Source organism: Aphis gossypii, chromosome 2 (genome assembly GCF_020184175.1).
Source record: "Aphis gossypii isolate Hap1 chromosome 2, ASM2018417v2, whole genome shotgun sequence".
Classification (NCBI taxonomy): domain Eukaryota; kingdom Metazoa; phylum Arthropoda; class Insecta; order Hemiptera; family Aphididae; genus Aphis; species Aphis gossypii.
Window position 1 is genome coordinate 20,787,265 of NC_065531.1, and position 15,915 is coordinate 20,803,179.

Sequence of the window (15,915 nt, forward strand, 5' to 3'; positions counted from 1 at the left end):
CCAAGTGTTCTTAATTTTTTGTGATTTGTAATAATATGGTTCTTTTCATAATTGTTTTAGATTTGTCAATATTGACCTTGTATAGTAACTTGTTTTACCTCACTTCTTATTGAATACCAAAAGTTTTGATTATATTAACATTTATAGTCATTTTAATTTTTGAGAAGCTGTTAAGTTGGCGAGAGGCTTTGTAAGGTTCATAGATAATTTTAACACCATTTGTACAGCTGAAACCACTCTCTAGTCAAGCAAAATTATTAAACGCTTTAATGTACCTAGTAAATCTTCAAATTTTAAGGTATACTTTTACTTTTGTCTGTGGCTACTATGTAGAATTCGAAGTGCTTTAATTTCTAAGTGTGGGACTAATGATGTATCTCATATAACTGAGGTTAGTCTGTATCCTTCAATTGTATCTTTTATCAATTTCCTACACAATATGAATTTTTATTATAAAATAAGTGTTTGTAATATTTGACTGTTTAGAAACTAACTAATAAATTAAACAAATCTTTTTATAATGTTGGATCAACTATTAATAAGTAGTTTAGTGATAATGATGATATTGTTTTAGACGTGCTAAAAATTTGATTATTCCAACATTGTTAATGTTGTCAATTTAATTTATGGCTATGACTAATTGATGATATGGTATACTAATATTAAGATTTTATGATATTGGATAGTCATTTACGTTATTATCTTGGTTACATATATATATTATACTATACACATATATACTTAATGACTTAAATCTTAATTATGAGTATTATTATCAAGATAATAGGTACTTGTCTTAAAATTGTACAATGATATTTTTAAACAAATATTATATATTTAAAATTATTCATTTTTTTACTGAACACATATTAAAATAACTGAATTGAAGTAGTTTATAATGTATAGTTAAAAATATACTATTTATTAATTAAATAATTAATTTTGGTTGGTTATTTTATATTTTTAGAAAAATTAATTGAAAAAATATTAATAAAATAGGTTCGTAAATTATTATTATTGAATCAGTATTCAGTGCACAAATTATTTAATGTTTATAGTATAATGAAATATTATCATTATTCAATATATTATAATAAAAGTAAATTAAAGATATAATATAATATTATTGTAACGACCTCAAATATTGAAAACACAACCGCCGCTTGATAAATAGGAGAATAACTTGGAGTTGTAATACGTTTGATTTAAAAATATTCAATGTCAAGATTATTCGTGTTGTTCAATACATTAAGTTCAAATAATTAATTTAATACTAGCTGACGTAAATGTGCTCGCTTTATTTCTAAAAAAATCACGCATGAATATAGGCTGTTACAGAGATTTGTATGTAAGTACCCTTTTCTCCTATTTCATGAGATTTTTCTATCAGTCAAACAACAAACGGTACAAATCATCAAGTTTCTATAACACATTAGAATCTATCATTTTGCAACGCTTCACATGTTCAGGCACCTTATCACACACTAAATTATACGTAACTTTGTTGAAAATAATGCAACTAAGTCGATGTTTATATCCTATATGGCTATATCTATATATTATATTAAAGAAAGTCATGTTAAGTACACTATATACAACTCAAGATTGACTGAACCGATTAGACTGAAAATTGGTGGGGTGGTAACTTGGAACCAGGATACGGATATAAGATATTTTTTAAAGTGATAGGCCCAATCCTGGGAGGTGCTCAAACAGATATTTTGAGATTTACGATGGAAATTTTGGTTTATGGTTATGGTTGAAATTATTATCCCTGAATTTGTTACTATTATTTATTTCTATGACGATCGATGAATCAACACAATGCATCACATAGCCAACAAATGTCTGTAAAATAACAACAACAACCAATGAGTTAATTGACAAAGTTTTCCACTGCACGTTTTAACATTGAAATTTGGAGTGTCTATAATACTTCTACGAAACATCAATCCACAACGACTCTACGACGGCACCAGGGTTTCAATGAAAAAATTGATTAAAAAAATTATCGAAGTTACAATTTTAAAGGCGAAGATGTACTGTTGCCACGCATCCCAATGATTCAACAGATATGCATTTCAAATTCAAATGTTGGCAGTCTTCGGTGGGACTCGACTTTACAATGACCACCAACAAATCACAATATAAGAGGTAGGATTTTTAACGGGCCACGAAGTGCACGGGTTCAGCCAGTTTTATATAAAAGAAAGATGGATTAGTTACACCATTTATAACTCAAGAACGACTGAACTGATTTTGAAAATACCTAATTTTATTGGATTCATCTCCGCTCCAAATATCAGAATAATTATTTATATATTGGAAAAATTCACATAAACAAAATTACGGAAATTAAATTTTTATGTCGCTGTCTCTACAATATATTTTTTTTTCGGCTGTGTATCTAGGTTACTGATCTTTTATTATTTTTTCAACGTTACTTTCATCACTTTATTATTACAACTAACTATTATTATTATCAAACAATTTATACACAAAAAATCGTCAAAAATTTCCATCTTAAATCTGAAAATCCTTATTTTAGTACCTACCTTTCTTTTTGAAATGATTACAACCTATTCTCAAACCTACCAAATACATGCAAAAAATATCAAGAAAATTGGCCAAGCCGTTTCGGTGAAGTTCAATATCAAACACTGTAACCGGAGAATTTTATTTATGCGATATATATATATATTACAACACAGCATATAACATTTTTAAATTATTAAGAAATTAATATACATATAATTTTAACAGGAGATAAACTAAGTAAACCCAATGAAAAATTGTTTTATGGGTGTATTCGTAAGTTATTAAAAATAATTTATTTAATATATGTTATACATACAGTGATATGGAGTATGGATATAATTTTTTTAAAACGTTGTTATAAAAAATAGTTTAAAATTACAAAATTGGCAAATGAAACGTTGAAATGTAATGTAATATTTACAAACAATCTGTTTTGACGAAATTTTAACATGAAACTTGTACTCGTTAATTCGTTAATTAAGCAGGGACTGGAACCGTACCGAAAAGAACCGGTTTTGGAACCGGGACTCTTTGAATATTAGAAACCGGAACCTACCTCATCGAAATCTTAATTTCAATAAAATTAAAAACCCGAACCTCACCGGAACCCTTTTTTAAATTATTTTGAAAACCGTAACTTTACCGGTACCAATACTTTTTTGTAAAGGTTCTTACGATTAATTCCGGTTTTGTAATAATTCCATTATTTTTATTTTTCATTAATAAATAATAAGAATTATGAACTAAACAAATACCTACGTAAATATATTATTATTATTATTATTATTATTGCGAGGATTAATATTCAAAAATAATCTTTTAAGTGTCTATACAGAATTCAGACGTCTGAGATGTAAAGTATAAATATTTCTATGTAACAACTGATAATATAAATAGGAATTTCAAACAAAATTAAGTCATTATTTATTCTCATTTATTCTCAATATACACAAAAAGGTCTTCCAGACTTGAGACTTATAGTCACCACAATAATAAGAGATTCATAAAATATGATTATAAATAACTAGACATGTTATGATTATTGATTATGGATAATCTACTTATCTGATGAAACTAATTATATACGAAATGGAACTAAATTTTTCTAAGTATAAAACCTAAACAGGAAACGTAATTTTCATTTTATAAGAATCGAAACCTAAATTTAAAAACTAAAAGGAACCGAAACCAAAATTATGGTTTTTTTTTTAAACCTAAAAGAAGCCGAAATTTTAATTTTAGTATAGGAACCTCACCGGAACCGGAACCGGAAAAATCATCAAGGTTCCAGTCCCTGAATCAATGTAATATTTCCAATATTATTAAATAACTGTTTGTAAACAGATAAAACATAAATAAAGACTTAATATTTTCATAGTTTAAGTAAAGACCAAATAAACTCTGCAAACTCTAAATATATTTTCTAAAACGTTTGGAATCCTGTCTGGAACATTAAGGTTATGGTTAGGTTAACATCATAAATTTGAACAATTTATTCGGTATTTCGGTAGTTAAGACTAATAATTGCAAATAAATACATATTAGTCTTAGATTAGTAGTGTATACATATTTATGAACTTTAATTTTTAGTTATATTAGTCAATAGTATGAATAACGAAAATGTAAGTAAATTTCGAAAACAAACAAGTCTATATTATATATTTAATATTTGTACCTATACAAGTAGTTATTTAACAATATCGGAGATGTTATTTAGATTTTAGGATATAAGATAAATATATTTATATTTAATCAAAAATAGATTATTCGTAATAATTATCAAATTTCACCGTTGTATTTAATTTGTCAATTATTGATTTTAATTTTAAATAAAATACACTACTCGAATCTGAAAAAAAAATGGATTTACCATAAAAAATAAAAGTAAGTTGTATTGCGCATATGCATACTGAAAGAGTTAAAAGTTTAAAAGAAGTCTGAAAATGTGTATTTTGGTACTCTTATTCATTCTATAAACATCAAATGCAAGTAAATGTTGAATGAAATATTGAGTGGTAAAGAGGTAGCAATAAATTTATTCTACTACTGTGCTTAATATTCTGAAAATAAAATTTAATAATTGAAAATTTAATAGTTAATCAAACATATTTGATACTATATGACATATTAAAACATAAAATATTCGTTAGCTCTTTTATTATTAATATTTTATGAATTATAAATTATACCTGAATATACCTCTATAACCAAATACAATATGTTCTGTTTTATTATTTCTAGAAGACTTTAAAAACGGGATGATTAGACTTAATACAAAAATTACAAGTAAATAAATCAATATTTTGTAGTTTTAAAATAGGTGGACTGTTTTTCTTAAAAGAAACAAAGAAAAATCATATTAATAAAACGGTGTTTTATTTGATTTGAAAATAATATAGGTATGTTTTAATGTAACTTTTAAACATAGAATACAACGGTGGATCTCAATCATTTTGCTGTCGCAGGCTGCTTGATGACTTATTAATTTAGAAATACGGTTTAAAAATAACACTAAAAATAAAATGTTTTCGAATACAATATGAGTTGGTATCCATTTTATCGTGGACTAGCAGATAAGAATCATAGAACTAAAATATATAAGAGATTGGCAATAAATAGTTATTTGCGTTTGTGTGTAGTGGTAAGAGATGAAAGAGGAAATTTGTCACAAGCGTTAGTATGTAAACTTATTACAATCATCTAAGAATGTTGTTTTAAAGTCCTACTAGTTGATTAAAAAAAAATAAATAAAAAAATATCAATATCAATTTCTAAATTTACTAAAATCTAATAATTATTAAGAGAAAAGTACTTCCGCATGACCGCATACATTTTATCTCATTGATTTTTTATTAATACTATAATTTTAAAGTGAGATTTAGATCATTGTTCGACTTATATTATGTAAAATATAGTATAATATTAAATGGCTGTAATATAACATTATAACACAAGGGTATAATATATTATAAAAGAATATCGTAATAGAAATATCAATTAAGCACTGAAGAAATACTTAGAATTATAATATAATCACTGTATTTATATCAGCTTTCATAAAAACAAATGTAACATTTCTAAATATTGTGATCTGCATTTTGTTTTATTATTATATTAGCATAATAAGATAACGAAAATAAAACCAATATTTTTTACATAATTAACTAAAACGCAGCGATACCTAACCCTTCATTCAGTACCTACACTTATAATCGAATATTTTTTCCGGTAATGAATGAAATCCAGGCAAACATACCAACAATTTATAGAGAATTAAGAATTTTTAGTTGTTTGTTAATGATTTATAGCATTATTTTATTTGTATGCATGTAATGATATTGATATTTGATTGTATGAAGTATATCTTACATATTTTTCAGGAAACTATAATAAGGAACTTATTACCCTACGTAAGAAAATTATTTTGAAATATTCTGTATCTATATAGTTACTCATATAATTTACAATCTATTTTATAGTATACTAAATATATGGTAAAAAAAATTATAAGGTAAAATTGATAATTAAGAAGTTGGACAATAATTATTTGCTGTCTCCGCTAATTAAGAACGTTGAGATCGAGGAATATAATAGCTGAAACACCAGAAAAACAATTTTCTTTTCGTCGGTGGTAGAACTTGAGTTTCCGGGGAAGCTGGTGGATTACATTCAAAACGCTTCGGTTTTTGATACTACAGCGTGGAAGGCTTCTTAGTGGCTGTAACGGATGTAGTAGCTGCACTAGTTGATGGCAATTGAGGACCAGGATATACCTCAGCAGTTGTTACAACTATCACACATTAACGGTTTAATGGACTATTGTCAGGCTGATGTTGAGCACTATCTGATGACATTAACTGCAATGTGACAGCTGCTTCCGCAATATGGTCGGCGAGTTTTCTTTGCCACTGTGTAGCACTAGCACTCTCTGGAAATTTCTTTTTTTAGACCTAGTTTTATTTTTTGTGCGTTAACGCTCTTGATATACCTCTACCTTTTCTAAGCTAGTTTTCGCCATAATTTCTTATTTATCAGTTTAATAGAAAAGGTGTAAGCCGCACAAGTCTGCCCTGTTAGGTGTTGCTACGGCTAAGTAATGCAGAATACTGAATGCCTTCGTGCTCCGCACTCGTATCTATAGGCGTAGTCTCGCCCACTGCGTCGCTGTGATTGGTTATTGCGCGAGGTCAATAAATGTAATAATATTATTATAATTATTTTATTGCCAATCAAGCGATTACGCAACTTCCGTTAACTTATTTCGTAATATCGAATTTATAACAATTCACTCTACACCCATTTTTACACATATTATTATTATTATTCGTAGAGAGGGGGGGGGGTACGTAAAGATATTAACACATCAAAAATAAAGAACAATAATAATATGATACAATTATAAGGAGTGAATAATTGTTTTATTATATTAAAAAAAATAATAATAATAAAAAAAAAAAAAAATAATAATAAAAAATAATAATAATATCTTAAAAAAAAAAATAATATAATAATAATATAAAAAAAAAATAATATCTTAAAAATAAATCATCTTATTAGTCTTATTTATTTTATGCGTTTTATAAGTTTCGATCAGGGATCTTCTAATGATATTAAAATAATTATAATACAATCAAACTTTAAGCAATAATAAATTAATAAACACTAAAAAACACGACGTTTTCTTATGTTACAGAAGAAAAGATAGAGGATCAAACCGCATTTCCTATTAATGAAAAAAGTAAGTTAATAAATAATTTTATTAAAAATAAAAGGAAGCGTGGTGTTTGCCGTATAATATTATGACCTGCATGAATTATCATCTTCCTGGTAGGCATTTAAATATCATGGATATATTATGATCATTGATCATAATCATTAGTTGATTAATGATTAGATCTCTGTGATCTAAATAATCATCTAGATGGGGGCACTTGTATACTACACCAACTTTATTCTACCTACATTTAGAATAGTCGAAGAGCTTTAGAGATACAAAACTACATCATTTACGTTTTTTTATCCTTTTTACCTGACATTAGAGAAGGCTCTGTGTGAAAAAAATGATAAATAATAATAAAGATAAATAAAATAATAATAGTGACAAACTATGAGCTAAAGAATATAATATTAAACAACGTGAAATATTATTATGTTATATTAGCTTTTATAACCGATTGAGGGCCTTTGCTGCTTCCACTATTTCTCGTGACTTCTCTCTATTTTCACTTCCTACTAGCTCTGTTCCTGTTGAAATTGTTGCTAGATCTGATTTTAAAGTGTCCATATATCTATGCCCAGGGCATCCTCTGGGTCTTCTGGTGATTCTACCATCAGAACTTGTTTACATACGCCATTCTCTCTCCATAAGTGCCCATCCCATTCGAGTCGCTTGCTATACTGATGAATGTATTTAAGTTTGGTTATTGGAATAGCTGGTATATTTTCTCATTTTTTCTTATTCGGTATTCTCCATTTTCGTAGATAGGACCATAAATTCGGTGGAGTACTTTCCTTTTGAAGATTAGCAATTTTTCTTTGTCTCATTTTGTCACCGACCACGTTTTGCAACCATATTCAAGGACAGGGCGTAGATAACTCATGTATAGATTGACCTTTGATCTTTTATATAGAAGTTAAGATTTAAATAATTTTTATAATGTAAAATATCTTTTATTGGCTGCTGAGATTATCAATATTATTTCATTATGCATATTGTTGTTTTTATTTATATTTGTACCTAAACCACGTGAAATAAAATATAAAATCAAAATTATGATAGCCACACAATCCCTTTTTGTATTATTTTTTAAGTGTAATTTGAAAATATCGATTGAATAATAAAAGTAGTTTGCCTTTTTGACTTTTAACAAATGTCAGTGACATATTTAATTAATTTACAATTTTTATAATGTTAATACAGATGTAAAGGTGCCAATGTGTTAAAGGATTATATATAGCAACAAAACCAAAATACTGATATCCTCAGTTATCATTGTCGCCGGATATTATTTATTGGATCAACTGACTTATCATGGGTTGGGGCATCTACCCATAGACTGAATTATTACTTCAGCCTTAGCTATCAGCCTTTCATTCTGTTTTTACAGTGTAATATGTTCTCAACCATGTCCTAGAAGGACTGAATGGCATGTTAAAAAGTAGTCGTTCATTTTTGTGACATATGACATTGGTGGGGCCAAACATGAAACGTGAGATCTTAAGGACTTATTTTCACCCATCTTCTTAGGTCCAAAATGTTTCTATGCATCCAGGCCACGTAATTGCTAGGAGTTCATCTAATGTAACAAGCATCGACAAGAATGTCACGCTCTACTTTACGGGGCTCTGTCTTTAAGCTGTCCTCTCCACTAGGTTAGGAGGTATCGTGCTTGATCGGAACTCTTTTTTGTTCTAACGTGAAAAGATCATCTGTAAGAACTACCGCGAGGAAAAGACTACAGCGCAGACGGTACGATAGACCCATGTCACTTTAAAACCACCAATCTCACCCAAGTCATGAAGTTCCCAAGGATCGTACTTGGTTGCTCTTTCTGACCACTTCGATGAAACGTACAATAGCATACTATTCACAAGGTTCTTTTGGATTTCGAGGGCCCTCTAAGGTTAGACGTGAGCAGTCCTATAGCATGCACTACCTGAGATGACTTGCCCGCGACTGTATTTAAATTTCGACCGAACGTGAGGTGCAAGTCGAGATTAAGTCCCAGGTATTTCAGCTTTCTTGACAAAGAAACTGCTTGACCCCACAAAAACACTTGATAATGGTATGAGCGCTTTTTAGTCAGAATGATAACCTCCATTTTGTGCTGAATAGCTGGAACTCATCAAGGAATATTAAGTGTCTGGAAACTTAGGTGGTCTGCAATCCTTTTTTTGCAGAGTGGTTGTTATCTGTCTAGCTTCCCCTAGTTAATTCGTTAATGCATACCACAAGAATCATTATCAATTGATGTGCAAAAAGTAGCTCAGCTTATCTCCTGCAAGTTATTTATGATATATCTTAAGAGATATGTGATTTGATTTATATTTTTTTCAGAAAAAATACTACAATTTCAAGAAATAGCATTATTAAAAGCGTTATCAATTATTAGCGGTAAGTAATTTAAAATTTTGAATAGGTAGTTAAGATCCGATTCAACATTTCTTTTAATCACCAATGAATTTAGAACCTTTAGTAATTAATTAAAAATTTCTAAGAAAAAATATTAGATTATCAATAAAGAGAAGACGATTACCGTTAATAATGACTTCTTTTTATTCTTTTTTTTTTAATAACATTAATCGTGAGTGTCATTAATGGATGACTTCTTACATGAAAGCATCTTTTTATAAATACCCTTATGTGTTTATTATTATTTAACATAATTAACAAATAAACATTCATGTATTAGTTCCTTTACAACAAATACATATAATTGTGTCCTGTAGGTATATGAAATTATATAATATTAAAAATTAAGAAAAAACATACATATCGTTAACAAATAATGTAAAAATTAAGAGAGATAATATCCTCTTCGGAGAACACCAGAAATTACATCAATGATATTTAAAATAAAACAATGAATAACAAAAATATATTTACAATAACGAATATAAGATCTAAAACATAATATAATTTTATGTATATTGATTATATTGATTCAACAAAGCAAGAATTTATCTAAACTCCCATTTCAAAATCGTTTGTTAAAATGATTTTTGATTTTTTTTTTTTTTACCTACAATAAGAACAACTTATAAGAAACTTTATAGTAAATTTCCAAAAAACTTTTATTGATGTTTAAAAAAAATACTTTTAAAGTTTTTTTAAATCCTTGCTCATTATATCCTTCCAACTTTGTCTGGAACATCCTATGGGGTTTTATGCTTGTATAGCTGGATTTTTATTCTATATCCTGTCTATTTTCCCATCTGACGTCCATTCTAGTAACCACTCTATGATTATTCCCGTGTATTATATTCCCATATGTTTTATATATATTGTATCATCGTCATTTAACCAAATTATTTTCCCATTTTCCATAAAGTTTTAAGTTTTTTTTTGACGTATTTAGTATTTATTTTTCTACTATTATGACTAAATCATCTGCATAATATGTAAATATGTAATCATTGCACATTATTTTTCAACTATCATTTTAATCTCATAATATGCTGTAACCAGTTTCTTTTATGGTCGAGTCCAGAGCTATAAAATAAACCTAACCAAACCCCAACGTTGTATTTCTTTAAGTTCTTATATTTTATATTATTAATTATTAATGTTAATAGTTAATAATATAAAATATTTAAAATATTTAATTTTATTATTATTATTTATTTTATATTATTAATTCAATTATACAAAAATATGTTATTTAATGTTTCCCTTTTCTTAAACCTTCCACAATTACTTTTTTGCTTTTTACTGCTGTAGTTAGTTGTTGAATATTTTGCTCTATTGAGACACTTTCTTCTATGATTTTGCATCTATTCGATTAGTTTATAAGTGCAATATAATATATATATATATTTTTGTTTTACTTTTTTGGACATTTAATTTCCATTTTTTGCTCATTTTTTACCTTTGGTGCTTAATTTCTTTAACTCTTCATACTTCTTACAGCACCCGTTTGAGACAAACAAATTAAATTCTGTACTCAATTTTTATCTTCTCATGTCTCAGTTTATGTATATTTTTGTTCAGAAACATAGTGTTGCTTATGACTTTCTTTCTTACTGATGTATACGTAAACATTTTTTTTCTATTTTTATTGGACTTGATGTGCAAAATGTTACTTCCAATAGTTATTTTATACACCACTTATTTGAATATTCGATCTAAAATCACAAAATTATAATTTTTAGTTTTCTTGCAGATAATCCATCACATACTCTTCAACTAGTCATAGAAAGCATTGTTTGTACTATGTCAACTTTATCTTCTATAATATATGAATAGAAATGTGCTATTATACTATTAAACCGTCTGCATTTAATTTCAGATAACATTTTTGTTACTTATTATTGATTCAAGCTTGATAACATTAGGTCAATAAAATTATCATCATTAATTATAAAGTCTGCCCTACTTTAACGCGTTTATTCAATAATGTATGAAAATTGTCCCTTTTGACTTATATTACCAGATCAATTCCAAACCTACTGACTACTGTTTTAACTCGATAATCGATCGCACGTTCTCGATTCTAATATATAAACCCATAAACTACTCACATTTCTAAGCACCGTTTAATGTTCCAAAATTTTTAGCGTTTTTTATGTAATATGATCAACCCCACAATCACAATCATTCATGGAGGGTTTGGTAACTAGACATAGTGGAGTTGTTAATTCCGTTTCTCTAAGAATAGATATTCTCTGCGGGAATAAATTCAACTACGAAATTGATAAACAATGTTAATATTGTTTTCAGATGGTAAGATTAAACCAACATTTATCCCGTTGTGGTTTTCAAGTAAATATTAACTATATTTAAATACCTACCTATACATATTGATTTTATTTAACTGGACTTATAATATAAAAATGTGTTAAATTGGTTAGAACTTTTTTTTATGTATATATATACATAATTCGATTTTATTGCCTAACAATATATTTGAAAAAACAATTAATGATTTAAGAAAATGTTTTTTTTTTTAAATTTATATATGGTCAGTTTTAACTAGTAAGTAACTTGATTTATTGGTTTTAATGAAGTTTAAATTAACTTAAGATAGATGATTAATGATTATACATTACACTTATAATTATTGTTACCAAAGTATTATTGACTCTGGTAGTATTTTAAATTTTATAAAGTAAGAGTTATCATCTAAGCATTCTAAGCTATTGACACCTTTTCAATTAGGATTTAGAAAAGTCTCGACAGAATTTCACTTAGATAATTATTTAAAGAGTTGCGAATTAAATGCTTACTCATTTATATATTTTTAATTTAAGCATAATTTTTTAAGAATTCGTTGTTCTGATGAAACAATTCCGCATATTTTTTTAAAAATATTTTTAGTGGCTTAAATGATGTTATTAAGATTGTAATTATTAGTGGTGAATCATTTTTCTAACTAGAACATATTTAGAGAACAAATTCGAAAACCTTTGTAAATTAAAACGAATCAATTAATACCACTGGTCACTTTCTTCTATTTTCATATGACGAAGAAAAGCACATTAAATATACTTCAATTTCATATTTACACACCACGTTAAGTGCAAATGAAACGTCAACAGAAACATAACTAAACCTAAGGCCTTAAGGAAGCGTCACGAAAACGTGAGGGTGATCTAGCGTGCCATATACCATTTTGTCCATAAACCAGTGATCCTTAACGTTTACTCCGTACCTAGCCATTTGCTACAATATTGCTTACCTGTTAATAGGTATCTCAAGGTTTGGGTGCATTTGTATGATAGAAAATCAATGCCATCTGGCAAACATGTCACTATACTCATCTCTGAATGTTATCTTACCTAAACTCTAAACGCGTGAGGTACTCTGTTAACTTTGTTATGTTATACTAAGAAAATATTATTTTTTCACAATTTTTGATCACACATTTTAAAAAAATTTCCATTAACACACCATAATATTCATTTCGAAAGTAAACTTAAGTGATTTTCGAGTGTATACTTTTTTTAAAAAAAACTGTCGACTATAAAAATTTATCTGTGGGGTTTTCAAAAAAAAAATTCAAATAATAACAGCAAAAGAGTTTGGATTCAGTAAAGGAACATGTTCACGAGCTGTCCATGAATTTAATGATAAAAGTAATTACATTACATAGATTATATTTTTGATTAATAGACTAAAAAATTAATTTTAATTTTATTTGAAATTAGTTCATAAATAGATAATAATATTATCTAACAAAAAGTATGATACATTTAAAAAGTTTTCTTGAAATATTAAACAATTAATTAAAAAAATATATATATATATACTAGCTGACCCGACACGGCGTTGCCCGTGTGTTACTTTCTTTTTTTGCATTTTCGTATACCGTGTGAGTTTTTAATTTAATCGTATTGATAGTGTTAATATTGTTACAGCAACTATTTATAAACAAAAATTCCATCCTAAATTTTAGCTGTCCCACCCGGCGTTGCCCGCGCAAAAGTCACCTCAGGTGAAAACCGAGATTTTTTTTATATTATATTAATAATAATAATAGCTGACCCGGCAGACTTCGTATTGCTTACTTCATGTTTTGCACTTTGTTGCCCGTTAAAAATGCCAATTCCTTATGACTCAGACTTTGTTCAATACGTTATTTAATATTCGATGGATGATGTTCTAGATTTATCTTAAGTTTTCTGTTGCCCGGAATAAAAATTCTGATTCGCAGCAGTATATTATCAGGTAGGCAATCTACCTGCGGTAGATCGCGGACCTAGTGGTATTTGTACGTAAGTGTATGATTTAACTCTAATAAGGTATCAAAGTTATACTAAGTTTGACATAATACGGTAGATTTATATAATCAATTAATACATAATCCTAACCTAGGTTTTGATTCTCAAAAATCTTGAATAACCCGGCTTTGCCCTTGTACATTTTTTTGTGTTACCTACTATTACTTTTATTTTATCAGTTTTTATATTTATTACAGTCTGCTTTTAGATGTTATGTTGATCCTTGGTTGCCCATGTATTGTAATATTGTAATTTGTCGGCAAAAAATACTTAACATTATGGTGTTATAAAAACCAAAAAAAAAAATATATTTATATTGAAATATTTTATTCATCTCAATAACTCTTTATAAACAGTATTTTTGGTACTGCCTTTTGGGGCTAAAATAACCAAACTACTGGCAGAGCTTACTCTAGAACATGTGATATAGAACTGTCCATGTGAAAAACATTCTTCTCTCAAGTCAATCCCTGTCATGCTCAATGATTGTCCTTGAGACTTATTAATAGTTATAACAAAGCAAACTTTGAGAGGGAATTGTATTCCTTTTAATTCAAAGGGATAATCAGTTGGAATTTTTTTAATTCTCGGGATTAAAACTATATCTCCTCTAGCGCTTCCAGTGATAACTATAGCGTTTATTACATTAGAGCATTAACTTGCAATCTTGGTTACTTTCTGATCCATATTTTTCATACAGTTCATCATTGAGGTACACCTCAATAAATACCAACAATAATTGTCCTGCTGCCACCAGCTCACATTCGACAACCATATTAATTAGTTTTTATTAATTTGTAAGAATTTAAACAATTTTAGATAAGAATTAAAAATAACCGTACATAAACTGGGGTGCGCATATGAAGACGCATTAATAATTAATATTCGAAAAAAATAAGTAAAACACCTTGTCCTCGTGTATGCGTAAATGCGTAGAGTATTTTACGACTTCATGTTATCATGTTTTTATACATAATAATTAGCTGTAATAATAAAGTGATAAATGTGTTAACACATAAATTAAGTTGTTATAGCAACCATTTATAAACAAAAATTAAAAACAAAATTTCCATCGTAAATCTCAAAATCCCCGTTTTAGCAACCCTTTAAAATGCGAATTTTGAAAAATCCTTTCTTAGTGCGCCTATACGTTGCTTAAGGAACCTCTGTACAAAATTTGAAGTCCCTATACCCAGCGGTTTGGTCTGGGCGTTGATGAGTGAATCGGGGCGGTCTCCTATATGTATATAGATTATAGGTGAATATCCAGCTTCCAGTAAAATATGTGATTCTCTGCAGGAAAAATCAACTTTCTAAATCTAAATCTAATACGTTAGTACAATGAATTTTTCGCTTCTTAAATTTTAAATATAAAAAGTGTAGTTTTGGTCAGAAATTTTTAATGGAGAAAAACGATATGGTGTCACTTTGGAATAAAGTTTTAAAGAAAATGTGTACTTAACGTTTTATTGTTTTAGTAATGACACCAGATCGGTAATTTATTAAGATGAGACTTGGATGAACTAGAACCATTCGAAAAACTATATTTTGCAAAATGATAAGAGGTTTACAGTGCCAACTGGTAAAGGAGGTCGTCCAATTGCATGTCATGTTATATGCTAGAGCATCTAAATTTGGTTTTATTTCTTGCTCTAAATTAATATTTAAAAGAAAAAAACCGGTCAAGTGAGAGTCGGACACGCGCACGAAGGTTCCGTAGGGAAAAAATAATACAAAATAAAATACAAATACAAATTATTATTGTTATTATTTTAACTAATGTCAACCAAAATTAGTGTTATTATTGTAACTAATAGCAACCGAATAACTAAAATTTCCATCGTAAATCTCAAAATGCCTGTTAGAGCACCTTCCCGGGGTTAGGCCTAACACTTTTTTGTATTTTTTGTAATAGCGGCAACAGAAATACATCATCTG

At 28.0% G+C, this 15,915-nt stretch overlaps 2 protein-coding genes across 7 annotated transcripts in view; one reads left to right on the forward strand and one right to left on the reverse strand.

Annotated features, from left to right (window-relative positions):
- Positions 1-12,180, forward strand: part of LOC114132624 (uncharacterized) — a 39,423-nt gene extending 27,243 nt beyond the window's left edge. For 3 of the 6 annotated variants that reach the window (XM_050200505.1, XM_050200507.1, XM_050200506.1), the window contains 6 exons: positions 2,764-2,811; positions 4,780-4,824; positions 5,919-5,948; positions 7,232-7,276; positions 9,596-9,652; positions 11,978-12,180. In XM_050200505.1, the coding sequence (XP_050056462.1) occupies positions 2,764-2,811; positions 4,780-4,824; positions 5,919-5,948; positions 7,232-7,276; positions 9,596-9,652; positions 11,978-12,030 (278 nt within the window). In that variant the 3' untranslated portion in view covers positions 12,031-12,180. The remainder of the gene's footprint in view (positions 1-2,763; positions 2,812-4,779; positions 4,825-5,918; positions 5,949-7,231; positions 7,277-9,595; positions 9,653-11,977) is intronic. The other 3 variants (XM_050200504.1, XM_050200503.1, XM_050200508.1) reach the window with 3 other exon arrangements.
- Positions 12,181-14,307: 2,127 nt separating this feature from the next.
- LOC126549554 (uncharacterized) lies at positions 14,308-14,752 on the reverse strand. The gene is made up of 2 exons (XM_050199045.1): positions 14,653-14,752; positions 14,308-14,606 (listed from the first exon to the last, which is right to left on the reverse strand). Exons 1-2 carry the CDS (start codon positions 14,750-14,752, stop codon positions 14,308-14,310), a joined length of 399 nt encoding a protein of 132 aa, XP_050055002.1.
- Between the last annotated feature and the right edge of the window lie 1,163 nt (positions 14,753-15,915).

Coding starts and splice junctions, on each gene's coding strand:
- LOC126549554 (XM_050199045.1), bottom strand. CDS start 14,752: ATGGTTGTCGAATGTGAGCTGGTGGCAGCAGGACAATTATTGTTGGTA. Junction 14,607..14,652: donor TGAAAAATATGGATCAGAAA/GTAACCAAGATT, acceptor TAAACGCTATAG/TTATCACTGGAAGCGCTAGA.